At 41.3% G+C, this 16046-nt stretch overlaps 1 protein-coding gene across 9 annotated transcripts in view; it reads right to left on the bottom strand.

Annotated features, from left to right (window-relative positions):
* LOC143030920 (rho family-interacting cell polarization regulator 2-like) overlaps positions 1–16046 on the bottom strand; it is a 276625-nt gene that overhangs the window by 193466 nt on the left and 67113 nt on the right. For all 9 annotated transcript variants that reach the window (XR_012966948.1, XR_012966950.1, XR_012966949.1 and 6 more), the window contains exon 2: positions 1390–2030. Coding sequence is in view for 6 of the 9 variants with exons in the window: in XM_076194178.1 (XP_076050293.1) it covers positions 1390–2030 (641 nt within the window). In the remaining 3 variants the exon portion in view is untranslated. The remainder of the gene's footprint in view (positions 1–1389; positions 2031–16046) is intronic.

Raw genomic sequence — 16046 nt, 5'->3', positions numbered from 1 at the left:
AGACACAGCACATCCACAGCAAGGCCGCTTCATTAAATCGGCGACCCCTCCTCTCCGTCCCCCCATTGTCATAAAAGGAGAAGACGGGGAGAAATCCCTTTGGGCTGCGTCAAATTTTGCTCACACATACTACCTCACCCCCCACCCATTCCACCTCATGCAATCACAACATCATCCATATTCAACCATTCTCCGTTCACCCTTGTCTTCTGTCCTCTCCCGTCCTTCCTCAACAGACATTCCCCTCTTCCCCAAAGCCCCCTTCACCCCATCCATCCACCTCATCCTAGGACGTCCCCTCATGTTCACTCCCTCTACATCTGCCTTCCATACCTCTTTTACTAGTCTTTCTTCACTCTATATAATAATCGGTTTATTGAGTTAACAGTGATACAGTGATACAATGACAATGTATAATTTCAGCTAATTTTAAAACTAGATTATATTGAATTAATAATGTACACTATGGACTGAATGCCGTTGTTCTTGTAACGATCAGTCCTCGGTGCTCTGTGAGCACAAGTTTGTTGTTGTACCTAGTACCTTGGCACGTTGGATAAGTGTTGGTCTTTCTCTATGTTGCTGGCGAGTAGAAGATCAGGCACCGATTGTCTATTCTATTAAGTTGATGAATTTATATATATATATATATATATATATATATATATATATATATATATATATATACTCTATCCTTGAGATATGTGATTGATTCGGTTTAATGTAGCGAATTCCCCCTTGTTAAGAGGCTAGGACGGTGACCCGTAAAGAGGACAATGTGACGTGAAATTTAATGAACCATACCCTTGGTCCCACTCGAAGTCGGCAGGGTTCGAACCTCCATCCCCTCGACCTCCGCCGCAAGTAGCGACGCTCTAACCCGCTCAGCCAGCGAGCGTCCATAGATTATTTTTTTCCCATGACCCCGTGCTGCTCTTCCATCCTTAAATTGTTATCACACTGGGCTATTTTCCCTCCGACATCCTACCTCCGACTCCCATTTCAATAACTAGAATATGACTTCGCTTAACATCTAGATTTCTCAATGAACATGTATGCATGAATGTATGCATGTATACATGTTTGTATATACCCATGCACTTATGTATTCAATAACACAATCACTCATAAAAGTAACAGGTACTCCATAAACAAGCCAACAGGTTGAGCTCAGTTTGACCGATCCTATCCTATTCTAATTGGATTTGTTGACTCACCTGGGCTAGATCCAATAAAGGTTCTTTAATATATATATATAACCTAATCCATCACCTCACCTCACCCACTCAGCCGGTCGGTCTAAGCTTCCCATTTGACCCAATACCCTCTGTTGTGGCCAGGGTATTAGTGCGAGGGCCACCACGGTTGAAGAGATGGCCAAAAACTCACCTGATGTTGGAAGAAGCCTGGGAGTGTGACCTGCGATGGGACAGGAGCCCACCAAAGGAGCGGGATCGCGTCAGTCCCTGGTGCAGGGGCGATGCGGCCGCGTCCCGGTGGCTGCTGCTCAGTCCTGACCGCTCCCGAAGCGACATGGCGCTTTCTGAACCTTCGGGGGTCACCGTCGCCTCCCCTGACGATATTGAGGACGGGATGTGGAGAGCGTACGGATTGTCGTGGTGGTGAAGGCGACAAAGGTGATGGACAAGCTCTTCTTCGTCGGCCAGGTGGGCCGACTCGTAGCCGGGGTCGGATAGCGTCCCGTGCAGACACGGGTGGTCAAGGCCGGATGGTGCGGCGGTAGTGGCCGGGTCAACGGCAGACTCCCCCGCGGACGCAGAGGAGGAACAGGACGAGGAGGATGACGAGGAGAAGTTGCTACAAGTGGTGCTACTGCTACTGCTGCTACTAGTTGTGGCGGCGGCGGGCGAGACTGGGGGCCTCTGGGAATGCGGTGACGACCCCGTAGACGGGGGCCTCACTGTACCCGGGCCCCCCTCCCCGCTCGGCTGAGGTAAGCTCACACCAGCACAGCAACTTGCGAAACCGAGAGGCTCGCCCACCTCCCACAGCTCCACCCCAGCGCGAGCCTGGAACAGATCAAAGAAACGAGACTGTTAGCACGATCCTGCTGGAATACATACTCGTATCAAAAATACATTCATCCTGCTCCAAAACTTAATCAAACAGCACAGTATATATGTAAATGAATGAATATATGAATAAATAAAGAATAATTAACCCATTAAACTCCGATGACAAGATTCTTGTCATTTGGTCAAATAAAACAAAAAATCATAAAACACGTCATATTTTTCTGGTGTTTGATCAAACATTTTGGTGTTTTATGATTTTGTTTGATCAAACACCAGAAAAATATGACGTCATATTTTTTCTGGTGTTTGATCAAACATTTTGGTGTTTTATGATTTTTTTTTTTTTATTTGACCAAATGACAAGAATCTTGTCATCGGAGTTTAATGGGTTCATACAGCACAGTACATATGTAAATGAATGAATATATGAATAAATAAAGAATAATTAAGAAGTAAATTGGTACACTGACAATTAAAATGAAACACACACGCAGCAATACCCCCATTATTTTCTGTTTACTCGTTTATCTTTCATCTATTCATTTAGTTACCTCATTCATTTTGTTTTTACGTCCTTTGCAGATTTCATTTCGGCTAACAACGCTCCCAGAAGAGGGCTGTGGTGTGTGTGTGTGTGTGTGTGTGTGTGTGTGTGTGTGTGTGTGTGTGTGTGTGTGTGTGTGTGTGTGTGTGTGTGTGTTTGTGTGTGTGCAGAAAAACCACCCAGGAAATAAATTGATGACCGAGCGCTTTCGTCTATTCACACATCTTCAGGGTACATAAGGATGTCTAAATAGACGAAAGCGCTTGGTCATCAATTTATTATTATATATATATATATATATATATATATATATATATATATATATCAGCGAAAAAAAAATACACGGGAGCGACGAGCGATTTCGCTCGGGAAAGTTCCAATGTCGCCCTCGCAAATGCAATAGTGGGAGCGATCCCCCCCCCCCAAACAAAAATCGCTCCCGCGGCAAGATTCAACGTTTTTCATGCATTATCCATCATTTGGCAATCCCTGAATCCCATCACCATTAATGAAAGGATCAGAGCAAACACAACTTACCCGTGATCAATTATTGCATTATCAATCGATATCATAAACGCAACGCACCAATCAACTTTAATTAGTTGATGTACGTACGTATGTGTACACGGTATAGCTGCTCGAGTTCAATGGCCTACCTAGCCTAGCTTCGTATCAGCTGCATGTACGCGTATACTAGTACATGTTGACTAGACTCTATACGACTATCGTGCTACATAATGTCGCTAGTTGCGAATTGCATGGTACCTGTATGCCGGGAAGTTCATTGGTTGCATGCGGCTAGCAATGCAACCAGACACCCCGTTCACACGTTCACACATCACTTTAAACACGTGTCTGTCGAACCGCGTTCGACGAACCGTTAGACCGTGTAAACCCCCTCTAAGGGATCTGTCCTAAGATGTCTCCTTTTCTCCCTCCTGCTGTCACCCGTAGAACACACCTTCTCTGCCCTAGACCGCAGTCTTGACCACACTTCTTTTGCGTTCGGCCGGATGACAGCTGTTATAATCTAGCAGTCGGTCTGTGTGGGCGCCCTTCCTTTAAACACCAGTTGTCAACGTGGCGTCGGTTCTCGTCACCATGACGTCCAGGAATGACAAACAACTGTTTTCCTTCTTCTCCTTCTCCTCCTCCTCCTCCTCCATCTCAAACTGAATGTCGTTATTCCTCTCCTGTTCAACCCATTAAACTCCGATGACAAGATTCTTGTCATTTGGTCAAATAAAACAAAAAATCATAAAACACCAAAATGTTTGATCAAACACCAGAAAAATATGACGTCAGTCCTCGCTTCGCTCGCGAGCGAAGCGAGGACTGACGTCATATTTTTCTGGTGTTTGATCAAACATTTTGGTGTTTTATGATTTTTTGTTTTATTTGACCAAATGACAAGAATCTTGTCATCGGAGTTTAATGGGTTAAGAGGTCCAAGAAGGTTTCTACTTCCCCCTTTTTGCATAATGACAAAAACATCATCCACGTAACGAACAAACACACACGGGGCAGTGGTACCGTTCCCGACCGCCACTATAGCGGTCCGAGTTCGAATCCCACCCAGGGCTGAAATAATTTCAGTATCCCTGAGCTGCGAGTCGTTACTCCAACTCTCGTGCGAGGGGAGTTAGGTGTGCTTGTAAAGTAATAGCATTACCCATAGATCGGTTATATATGAGCTCTGAGCTCTCTTCCGAAGGGAAGAGCTGTCGATCACGAGTTCAACACGAGATCCAAGACCATGATGAATCATATATATATATATATATATATGTGTGTGTGTGTGTGTGTGTGTGTGTGTGTGTGTGTGTGTGTGTGTGTGTGTGTGTGTGTGTGTGTGTGTGTGTGTGTGTGTGTGTGAATAACTATTGTCTTGGATCACGTGTTGGACTCATGATCGACAATTATTTCCCTCCCGAAAGAGAGCTCAGAGTTCATATATGACCGATCTATGGGTAATGCTGTGACGTCACACGAACACACACACCCAACTCCCTGCTCACAATAGTTGGAGTGACGACTCACAGCGCAGCTACACTGAAATCATTTCAGCCCTGGGCGGGATTTGAAACCGGACCGCCACAGTGGCGGTCGGGAACTCTATCACCGCGCCATCGAATCGTATGTACGTGCGCGCGCGCGCGTGTGTGTGTGTGTGTATGTGTGTGTGTGTGTGTGTGTGTGTGTGTGTGTGTGTATGTGTGTGTGTGTGTGTGTGTATGTGCGTGTGTGTGTGTGTGATTGGTCAGGGGTCTCGAATCCTTGATTGGAGAGGTTAGGGAGAATTGAAAAACATTTTAATGTATTTTTTCATGATTTCATATAATTATTGCTTTTGTTTCGATTCATTTTTTTTTTCATCGTTAACATTGCAATAGCATGTCTACATTTCTTCACAGACACAGCAGAGGATCGAAACGCTTTCAAAAAGTTGAGAACTTCCACTCTAGAGAATGGAGGGAGTTTGATTCCAATTAAAACGCTTCGATCCCTTGGTTACTCTTCTCTAACTGTTGTAAGGTTTTGTGCATGAACATACATACACACGTACACACACACACACACACACACACACACACATATATATATATATATATATATATATATATATATATATATATGTATATATATATATATATGTAAGAGACGATTTGGAATCTGGGATCCATATTGGAAAACAGCAAACACCAGATTCAATTGAAGGGTTTATTTGCCCGACGTTTCGATTCCCGTCCAGGAATCGTCTTCAGGGGGTATAACGGTTACAAGAATGTGAACTCCTTATGAATCGCTGAAATGGTAAACCTGGGAAAGGTTCACCCTTTCAGTCAATTGTACAACGCATACAATACAATAATAAAATAAAATAAAATAAAATAACATACAATAAAAATACATTACAATGCCAATTACAGTAAAATAAAAATAAAAAATTACAATTTTGAACATAAAACAAACGAAGAAAAAGTGACCATAGGTGAAACAACAACTCTTTGTCCTGTTGTTGTTTACTATGTGTCACCTATGGTCACTTTTTCTTCGTTTGTTTTATGTTCAAAATTGTAATTTTTTATTTTTATTTTACTGTAATTGGCATTGTAATGTATTTTATTATTTTTATTGTATGTTATTTTATTTTATCTTATTATTGTATTGTAAGCGTTGTACAATTGACTGAAAGGGTGAACCTTTCCCAGGTTTACCATTTCAGCGATTCATAAGGAGTTCACATTCTTGTAACCGTTATACCCCCTGAAGACGATTCCTGGACGGGAATCGAAACGTCGGGCAAATAAACCCTTCAATTGAATCTGGTGTTTGCTGTTTTCCAATATATATGTGTGTGTGTGTGTGTGTGTGTGTGTACAACACTGAATGGGTCACAGTGAATAGACACGCATTTTTATCAACCACAATGCCATTTTTTTTTTTTTTTTCTTTTTTTTGTCGAACGAAGAACGAAGAAGAAAAGGAAAGGTAAGACACCAAATTTCAAACAGCATATCGCTTCGCGCGAAGGCAAGAGAACCAAAACAGAAACCCTGACTGTGTGAGGGAAATTATATAGAAAATTGTCACAAAACTACAGCCCGCGAGGTCACTTCATCATATCATTTTCTTTTATTCATATTACTTTTTCTAAAATATTTTGGTAAATAAAATCATTCACTGTCTTAATTTTTTCTTGTTTTTATTCTCTGTGTATTTTGTATCTTGTGTGCTGGTAAACATGAAGGTTGATTTTATTTTTTGTGTATTTACTGTACTGTTTGGAACAAAATAATTATGCAACCTCTCTGCGCTCGTCATTCTCTCAGGTATCTGGCCCGCTGAGAGAATATCTATCTATCTATCTATCTATCTATCTATCCATCTATCTATCTACAAAGGATTACAAAGGCGGAGCATGCCGACAGGAGACCTTTTGGTCCATATCTAGGTCGGATGCGAAAAAAAATCATAATAATAATAAAATAATAAATAAAAACTATAATAGTGTAAATAACAAATGAAATACATTAATAAATGCATAGGTATAGTTAGATATTAAACAAACAGGTAAATAGTAAATAATAATATATTGACATATAACTAATAATAAATGAAAACCAGACACACAAAAGATGGAAGCAACACATGAGAACATAAGAACATAAGAACACAAGAATGAAGGAGACTGCAAGAGACCATAAGGCCTACACTAGGCAGCTCCGTATCCATCACCACCTGTCATCCCCATCCATAAAGTTGTTTAATCGTTTCTTAAAACAACTGATAGTTTCGGCGCTTAGCCTACTACATGGTTACTAAGTTTATTCCATTCGTCGACCACCCTATTAGTAAACCAATTCTTGCCTATTTCCTTCTTAAATCTAAATTTGTCCAGTTTATAACCATTACTGCGAGTCCTGCCCTGTTGTTTTAATATGATGACCTTGTTTGCATCACCCTTGTTAAAGCCTTTGATCCACTTGAACACCTCTATTAGATCACCCCGCACTCTGCGTCTTTCCAGAGTGTAAGTTAAGGTGCCTAAGCCTCTCTTCGTAAGGTAAATTTCTGAGTCCATGTATCATTTTGGTCATTCTTGTCTGTACTGATAAAGTATGAAATTGTGCTAAAAAAGATTAAACCTGTAATCACCAAAGAGTCAAATATCCATACGCGCACACAAACTCATACAAACACAAACAAAACAATGATAGCAAAATTAATTGCGAAAAAAATGGGTACGTCCAACACATTAAAACAGAGATGAGCAAACTTTTCAATGCAAGGGCCACATTCAGAAATTCACAATCTTAAAAGGGCACATAATATATTAAGTAAAAAACATTTATTACCTAAAATAGCAATAAATAAATAAATAAATAAAAAATAAAATTATGATAATATTTCAAAGTAGAAACTTCACATGAAACACATTTAATTGAAAAACAAAGTAACTGGGTATAAATGATAATAATAATAATAATAATAATAATAATAATAATAAATAATAATAATAAATAAATAAATTTTATTGAGTATCATTTTATAATAACGTGAGTACGAGTATATGACTTTATGTTGGCAGGCCGCATGAGAACCTTCAACGGGCCGCTGTTTGCCCACCCTTGCGTTAAGGAGAGGACCATTTTGGCAATCACTTCAGTTTCATAGCTAGCAGATCAAGTGCATCGAACCTGTTAAGGCTTTACTCAGGAGCGATTGATGTGCTGCAAGGTATAGAAGGTTGGATGAATTATGTGTACTTGGATCTAGAGAAGGCGTATGACAAGGTACCTCACAGTTGACTACGATAAACACCTTCGAGGTAAGCTATGACAAGGTACCTCATAAATGACTACGAAATAGATTGGATTATACTAAAGGATTTAGAGGTAGGCTATTGGATTGAATAAACATTTTCCTGAGAACAGTGAATAAATGTCAAGACGAAGTCCACTGACAAGCGGAGTCCCTCAAGGATCGGTCCTGGTAACCGTTCTTGATCGGTCACGTGATCAGAATGCCTGAATGTTCGTTTAGCGCGCCAAATACTCTTCAGTGTTTCTCAACCTCTCAAGCTTAATGGACCCCTTACATCGACACACATATTCAGTGGATTCCTTGATACGGGATTATATAGGATTAAGCCACTTTTTCTAAACATTTAGTGATAGAAACATTACGATATATTATACAAATCATCGCCACGTTCTGAGAGATGCAACTAGCCAGGAAAAAATGGACATCTCGATAAAGACCCACTGTGTAATCATGCAAGATGGAAAAAAAAATTAACTATAAGATGTTGAGTTCCCCGCCCTACAGACTCCTTGGTAGGTTTCTGTAGCCCCCTTGGGATCCGTGGAGCCCTGGTTGAGAAACACTGACGTAAAGAATACGATGAAAGGTACGAAAAACTGCATATACATGTTTGCAGAGGATGCAAAGGTCATGGAAAGAATAAAAGATCAAAGCTTCAGGTTGCTATAAAAATATTTAGACCGTGCCCTAAAGCCACATGTGGAACATTTATTTCGAACGCCAGGGAATGGAACAGATGCATATGTGCTTTAATTACCCACTGTCGGAGAAACAAAGCAAAAGAAACAGACGAAATGTATATTTCGACCACTACTGTGGTCCTCTTCAGCAGAAGAGGACCACAGTAGTGGTCGAAATATACAGTTCGTCTGTTTCTTTTGCTTTGTTTCTCCGACAGTGGGTAATTAAAACATTTTACTAAATGTGCTACTACATTTTCGTCTTGAGAGATGCATATGTGTTATATCTAAAGGGGTTATCACACTGGGCTATTTTTCCTTCGCCATCCTCCTACCTCCATTTGAATAACTAAAACACGATTTCGCTTACAGAAACCTAAACTTCTTTAAGAACATTTCAACAGTATGTCTAACATCCATATGTGTGAGAATCAACACCGTGTGAGATCGAAACCTTTATTGGTACGACGTTTCGCTTGTTACAGCTTTTTCAAGTACAGACATATGGCAAACACTCTGAGTACATATAGGCCGACGGGGAAGGAACTGGGAGAGGTTATCAGGAAGGGTGGGTGGTAGGTGGAAGGGAGGAGGGGGGAGGTGTGAGAAGGGGACGGGTGGGACTTGGAAGAGGAGCTATACTCGTAGTGACCAGTCTTTGTATCTCGCAACATCTAGCTTATTCTTAAATTCTTGTATGGTGTTTGCACACACTATTGTTTCGTCCAATTTGTTCCAGACATCCACCAGTCTGTGTGGAAAACTTTTTTTTTTTAGTTTCTTTTCATGTCTCCTTGTTTTTCTTCTATCCCAATTTAATAGGTCTTCTCTGTCAAGGACTTCCATGCCTTTCGTGATTCTGCAAATGGCCAGTAGATTGCCTCTTTCTCTTCTTTGTTCCAGGGTTGGTAGTTCCAGTTTAGACAATCTTTGTTTGTATGTCAATTCTGAAAGTGTTGGGGCCATCTTTGTCGTTGCTCTTTGGATTCTTTCTATTTTCCTTATATTCTTTTTTGTTTTCATGAAAGTAGCAGTTGCCGACAAGACTGACGAGTTAAACACCATATGAGGACGGAGCCTTTATTTGTACGACGTTTCGCTTATTACAGCTTGTACTTGAAAAAGCTGTAATAAGCGAAACGTTGTACAAATAAAGGCTCCGTCCTCATATTATGGTGTTTAACTCGTCAATTCTTTTTTGTGCTGGGTGACCATAGTGTCGCAGCGCGCGCGCGCGCGTGTGTGTGTGTGATTCACCATGGTTTTGGATCACGTGTTGGACTCGTGATCGACAGCTATTTCCATCCCAGAAGAGAGCTCAGAGCTCATATATGACCGATCTATGGGTAATGCTGTGACCTTACACGCACACATACACCCAACTCTCCGCCCACGAGAGTAGGAGTAACGACCCGCAGCGCAATGATACTGAAATCATTTCAGCCCTGGTCGGGATTCGAACCCAGACCGCCGTAGTGGCATCCGCGATCGCCACCACTGCGCCATGTGTGTGTGTGTGTGATTCACCATGGTCCTGGATCACGAGTTGGACTCGTGATCGACAGTTATTTCCCTCCCGGAAGAGAGCTCAGAGCTCATATATGACCGATCTGTGGGTAATACTGTGACCTAACACGCACAACACACCCAACTCTCCGCCCACGAGAGTTGGAGTAACGACCCGCAGCACAACGATACTGAAATTATTTCAGCCCTGGTCAGGATTCGATCCCGGACCGCCGTAGTGGCAACCGCGATCGCTACCACTGCACCATGTGTGTGTGTGTGTGTGTGTGTGTGTGTGTGTGTGTGTGTGTGTGTGTGTGTGTGTGTGTGTGTGTGTGTGTGTGTGTGATTCACCTTGGTCTTTGGATCACGTGTTGGACTCGTGATCGACAGCTATTGCCCTCCCGGAAGAGAGCTCGTATGTCCAATCTATGGGTAATGCTATGACCTTACACGCACACATACACCCAACACCCCGCCCACGAGAGTTGGAGTAACGAGTCGAAGCGCAGCGATACTGAAATAATTTCAGCCCTGGGAAGGATTCGAACAGGTACCGCCGATACCTCCGTACTGACAGTCTGAGACTGTGTGCGTGTGTGTGTGTGTGTGTGTGTGTGTGTGTGTGTGTGTGTGTGTGTGTGTGTGTGTGTGTGTGTGTGTTTACCTTATTGTATTTACTTAGTTGTAATATACAGGAAAAGAGTTTTACTCTTGAAATTTCCAGCAATCATAACTAGCTTTGAAATCACTGGAAGCATTAAAATAGAGAAAGTGGAATCGGGCAGGGAAGTTAGCACGAGAGAAAGATGGGCGATGGAGTAAGTGTGTTACTGACTGGATGCCTCGAGATGGGAAGCATGTAAAAAGGAGACCAGTCAGGTGGAAAGACGACATAGAGAAGTTTGCAGGAGTTACGTGGCATATATTAGCGTAGTCGTGCAAGTCATGGAATGATATGACATAGGTCTTTGTACACGACTGGTTGATAGATCGATTGATTGATTGATTGATTGAATATTAGCTTCTGTTCTCAACATGGGAGCCATGGCCTACTGATAATAATACAAATTATAGATTTCTGTACACTGTGAGGAATCCGAATATAAAAGAAAACTTCTATCAAATACAAATAATTATGATTGCCGACTTTGTGATTAATCAAAGGGTTTCTCTTCATCAACATTTTATTATTATTGTTACCATATAATTATTATTATTATTATTATTATTATTATTATTATTATTATTATTATTATTTTATCTTTTTGGTTGGATTTTGAAAAAAAATGAGAATGTCGAGAATTTTTGAAGATGGGGAATGTTCTGGAAAAGGCTGGGAACCAGAGGAGGGGTACAAATGTATTTCTTGGCATTCTTTTAGAAAAGTTAAACTTGTCCCAATTTATGAACTCACCTCTAGTCAGGAATAAAAGTATTTCCCTCAGCCCGTGTTCCCTTTACCTCCTATGAAAAAAAAAGAGGAAAACAACGACCGGACTGATTTCTGGCCTTACAGATAAAAGGTACCTTTGAGTATTTTTTTTTTTTTTTTAATCTTATTTACATTCTTCACCTTATGGAGATGCTTGCTGGCCGAGCGTTTTAGAGCGTCGCTACTTGCGGCGGAGGTTGAGGTAATGACAGTTCGACCCTTGCCACCAGCGAGTTGGACCAAGGACATGGTTCATTAAATTCCACGCTACAAAGTCCTTTGTAAGTGGCACCGTCCTAGGTTCCTGATAGAGGGAGTTAGCGACGTTAAACTGAATTAACCGTATGTGGAGATCGCACCATCTCTTCAGGCCCACAGCTCCCAGACAAATGTCAGCGTCTTCCGGGCTGGCCCGAAAGTCACTCAGGAAAGAGATATTGTATTACTTTATATGGATTGTTAACGTGGGGCATTGTAAGATGTGTTCAGTGTCCTCTGTGTGACGGTTGCATTAACCCATTAAACTCCGATGACAAGATTCTTGTCATTTGGTCAAATAAAACAAAAAATCATAAAACACCAAAATGTTTGATCAAACACCAGAAAAATATGACGCTCAGTCCTCGCTTCGCTCGCGAGCGAAGCGAGGACTGAGCGTCATATTTTTCTGGTGTTTGATCAAACATTTTGGTGTTTTATGATTTTTTGTTTTATTTGACCAAATGACAAGAATCTTGTCATCGGAGTTTAATGGGTTAAGGGCTGTTTGATTCTGTGGCCAAGTCCATTCTGCTTTGGCACTTTCTCGAAGCTGGATGGTGTTAATGTTTTTACTTGAAAAGGATTTTTTTTTTTTTTTCTGCGGAGCTGATGTCTGGGCGTTGTTGGAGGATTAATGAGTTTGGTGGTCTTTCTTCAAGAGTTTGTCTTATGATCTGGGTGTGAATGCGGTTTTGTGTGATGTATTGTGTGGTAGTAGGTTGTATGTATATTAGTATACTGCTGTTTTGTTCCCCGTTCATCTGGTTGTGTTTATGTGATATAATGAGTGTTCTATCACAGAACTATGTACCTATCATGTTTATACAGTATATTCATTTAATGTCAGCTGGGTGAATGCCTTTGTTCACCGGCTGATGGTTTGAGTGATTATCTTATTGTTATACCTCGAAACCCTCACCGAAGAGCCGTTGATTAGATTAGCCGAAGAACAATGGTGGGAGGTAGCGTTTGAGCGGGCTCGAGGTTAATCGAGCCATGTGCGTTTGAGTGGATACTGTTGGGTTACATCAGTTTCGGTACTAAAGGGGCGGGAAGGGCGGTTCATTATTGACGGAATTGACTACGTCCGCATGTTTAAACCCTTGGTGGTGGGTGAGGGGGTAGGTGGGATTTTGTGGTGCTTGACCGCAGCACTTTCAAGAGTGGAAAGGTGAGCGACGGAGAGTAGACCAGGATGCGGAAAAGGAAGTTGACGGGGGAGGAGGAGGTTGAAGTAGATATAGTAAATAACCCAAACAATTTATTCTGGGTGAAACGTATAAAAGAGGAAGAGGACGAAAAGAAGAGAAATCGAAGAAGTTGGTTGAGAAGTAATGTGTTGGAGATTGCTAAGCAGAGGGGAGATCCACAGAAAACGGGGATGACGTAATGTCTTTGTCTTGATGTCGTTACCACCATTGTTCGGACGCACGCCGGAAGACTTAATTTAGGAGAATCTCGTGTTGAGGACTTAAGAACTAGAAGAAGAAGAGGAGGAGGAGAAGGAAGAAGAAGAGTGGAGGTGAGGTGAGGCAAACACTGTTCAAGAGCAACAGATCTCCTTCAAGTGCCGAGAACAGACAAGTGGGAATCTGCCTTACCCGCCTGTTCCCTCTCCCCCTCCTCCTTCCACTTTCGATACCCGCTCTATTTGTTTTATTTATTTTTCTCACAATATTTGTTCACAACTCTTCGATGTGCTACCCAAATGAATAGATGGGCCCCTTTTTAAGGAACTTGATCGAAGCCAGGCATTTTTGTTCAGTAACGACAGGTGAAAAGTCCTGATTAGGTCTTTCGTTTACAAGAGTCAGTTTAAGAACAAAAACACGCTACGTCTTGAGCAAGGAAGGTTTTAATCTCAAAGGGAAGGGATGGGTACCTGTATCCACGTGCGTCATATTCCCTCTCGCCTGCCCTCAGCTTCGTTAAGCCCGCCTCCTGCATTCCTCTCTCACCTCACAGGTTCCCCTCAATGCCCTACCGTTGAATTTGTTGCCTCTCTCTAGTCCTGATCTTCATTTCATCTTCAGTTAACCTTTTCTCCCTCGTTTCACGTTACTTGCTTGTTGCCAGAGGTAGTATCTTGCTTGTAACAGAATAAGACAGTCTTTTGTTTCTTAAGCCAGTGACCCTCCCTGACACAGTAAATAGCGATGGTGATAAGACAACATACGGGTTTATGAAGTTAGTCTTTCTCAGCATGAAAGCGTCAACATGGGCGACTGTTGCGCGCCAATTTTGAAATTGTTCAACTCTTACAGATACAATGTAATGGGTGAGGATTTTTATTATATATATAACATAAAAGTTCACTACGGAATTTTCCTTTACTGGAGATTCAATGTTTCATATAAGTCTTGTGAAAAATCGGACAATAATACTAGGACTTGCAAAAGAAGCAAATGCAACGTCTTTGGTTTCTTAATGACGTCATGTCGACACCAAGGATTCTTCTAAAGTATGTGGCCAGATTTTATATTCTTGCAGTTTCATCATGTAGCAGATTCGCAGAATGTACAAACATGTATTAAAAACCAGATATAAAATTATTCCGTAGATGATTTTTGTATAAATTGGGAGATGAATTTCGTTTTGTTTGATCATGAATTACTAATATGGTTTTCTGCATCTTTGTTACCTGGTGAATTACTCTCCATAAAATATAAAGGATTTTGATTTTTTACTAGACTGCTATCTCTCCTGATTGAAACTGCGTTTCATATATTTTCTTCGCATCAGTTATATTGTTGCAAAATTTATTTTATTTATTTATCTATTTATAATTCATTTGTTAATTTATTCACTTATCTGTTTATTCACTTATTTGTTTTAGTCCAGCCAGGAACACTTCCGCATTGAAACTACAGTCGCTCTCTCTCTCACTCACTCTTATACACACACACACCTCGTGGCGCAGTTGGTAGAGTTCCTGGCTGCTACTGCAGAGGTCCGGGCTCGAATCCCTCCCAGGGCTGAAATAATTTCAGTATCGCTGCGCTGCGGGTTATTACTTCAACTCTCGTGGGCGGGGAGTTGGGTGTATGTGTGCGTGTAAGGTCACAGCATTACCTATAGATGGGTCATATACGAGCTCCGAGCTCTCTTCCGAAAGGGAAATAGCTGTCGATCACGAGTCCAACTCGTGATCCAAAGGCCATGGTGAATCACACACACACGCACATACACATACACATGTGCGCGCGCTGGCATCTTGCTTAAAAGTCATCACATAACTTTTGTGAGAACGAGCGAATACATTCGCTTGAATTTCATATTAAGCTTTCCCTCGCTTTTCTCCGATTTCCATATGTGACTAGCCATGTTCCATGACGCGTCACTGACAAAGGACGCCAGCACCACTGATACAAAGGGACGCGGGTATGGTGCCAAGCCACATTTTACCTGGAGCCATAGCGCCCGAAGGGCCGAGCCCCCGCGTAGCGGGGACTGGCGCAGCCCGGTGTTCGTATTGTAAAACGTGTAGGTTTACCTAAAATTCTAGAATAAGAGGTCCAGTTGTAGACATGAGTATCTTGTTTTGTAATTCGAGTTTTTGCAAGCCGACAGCGGAGGATTACACAGTCGAAACCGCCCGCCCTCAAAGGTCAGAGGGCACGTAGATCAAGATGATGATACGAAGTAGAGCCCTCGCTTCTATGTTTTTGTACTTACGTGTCTTAGATGAGTAGTAGTTGATATATTGTGAGCCTTCTTCACACAGAAATAAAGAAACGGGTAGATTGTGTGGAGCTCGGCAGATAGTGATAGGTTATATTGGCATACATTGGCACCTGTGCCAGGGCACTGGTGTCTTACAGTTGTGGTGTAAGAAGACGTGCTGGTATTTATTTATCTATTTATTATTATTATTATTATTATTATTATTATTATTATTATTATTATTATTATTATTATTATTATTATTATTATTATTATTATCATTATTATTATTATCATTATTATTATTATTATTATTAATTTTTTTCTTCTCTCTGATTTGCGCGATCGCACTCTGTTCACGCCCATCTTTACTGTAGGTTATTCATTGTAAGTATATGAAAATAAACAAGTTTTGTACATAACCACTTTCGATATCCAAGAGATTGGAAAAAATATCCAAAAGAGGGATAAAAGTAACGTCTGGCATATGAATTGTAGGAACTGATTCGAATCAAGACCATAGATTCGAAACACCAATTCAAACGCAAGGGCTAGTTCGTGACAGACTGTTACTTGCCTCCCCACCCTCCCCC

This window comes from Oratosquilla oratoria, chromosome 12, assembly GCF_046742065.1.
Source record: "Oratosquilla oratoria isolate Oo_2021 chromosome 12, ASM4674206v1, whole genome shotgun sequence".
Lineage (NCBI taxonomy): Eukaryota > Metazoa > Arthropoda > Malacostraca > Stomatopoda > Squillidae > Oratosquilla > Oratosquilla oratoria.
This window is presented reverse-complemented; position numbering and strand designations above follow the sequence as displayed.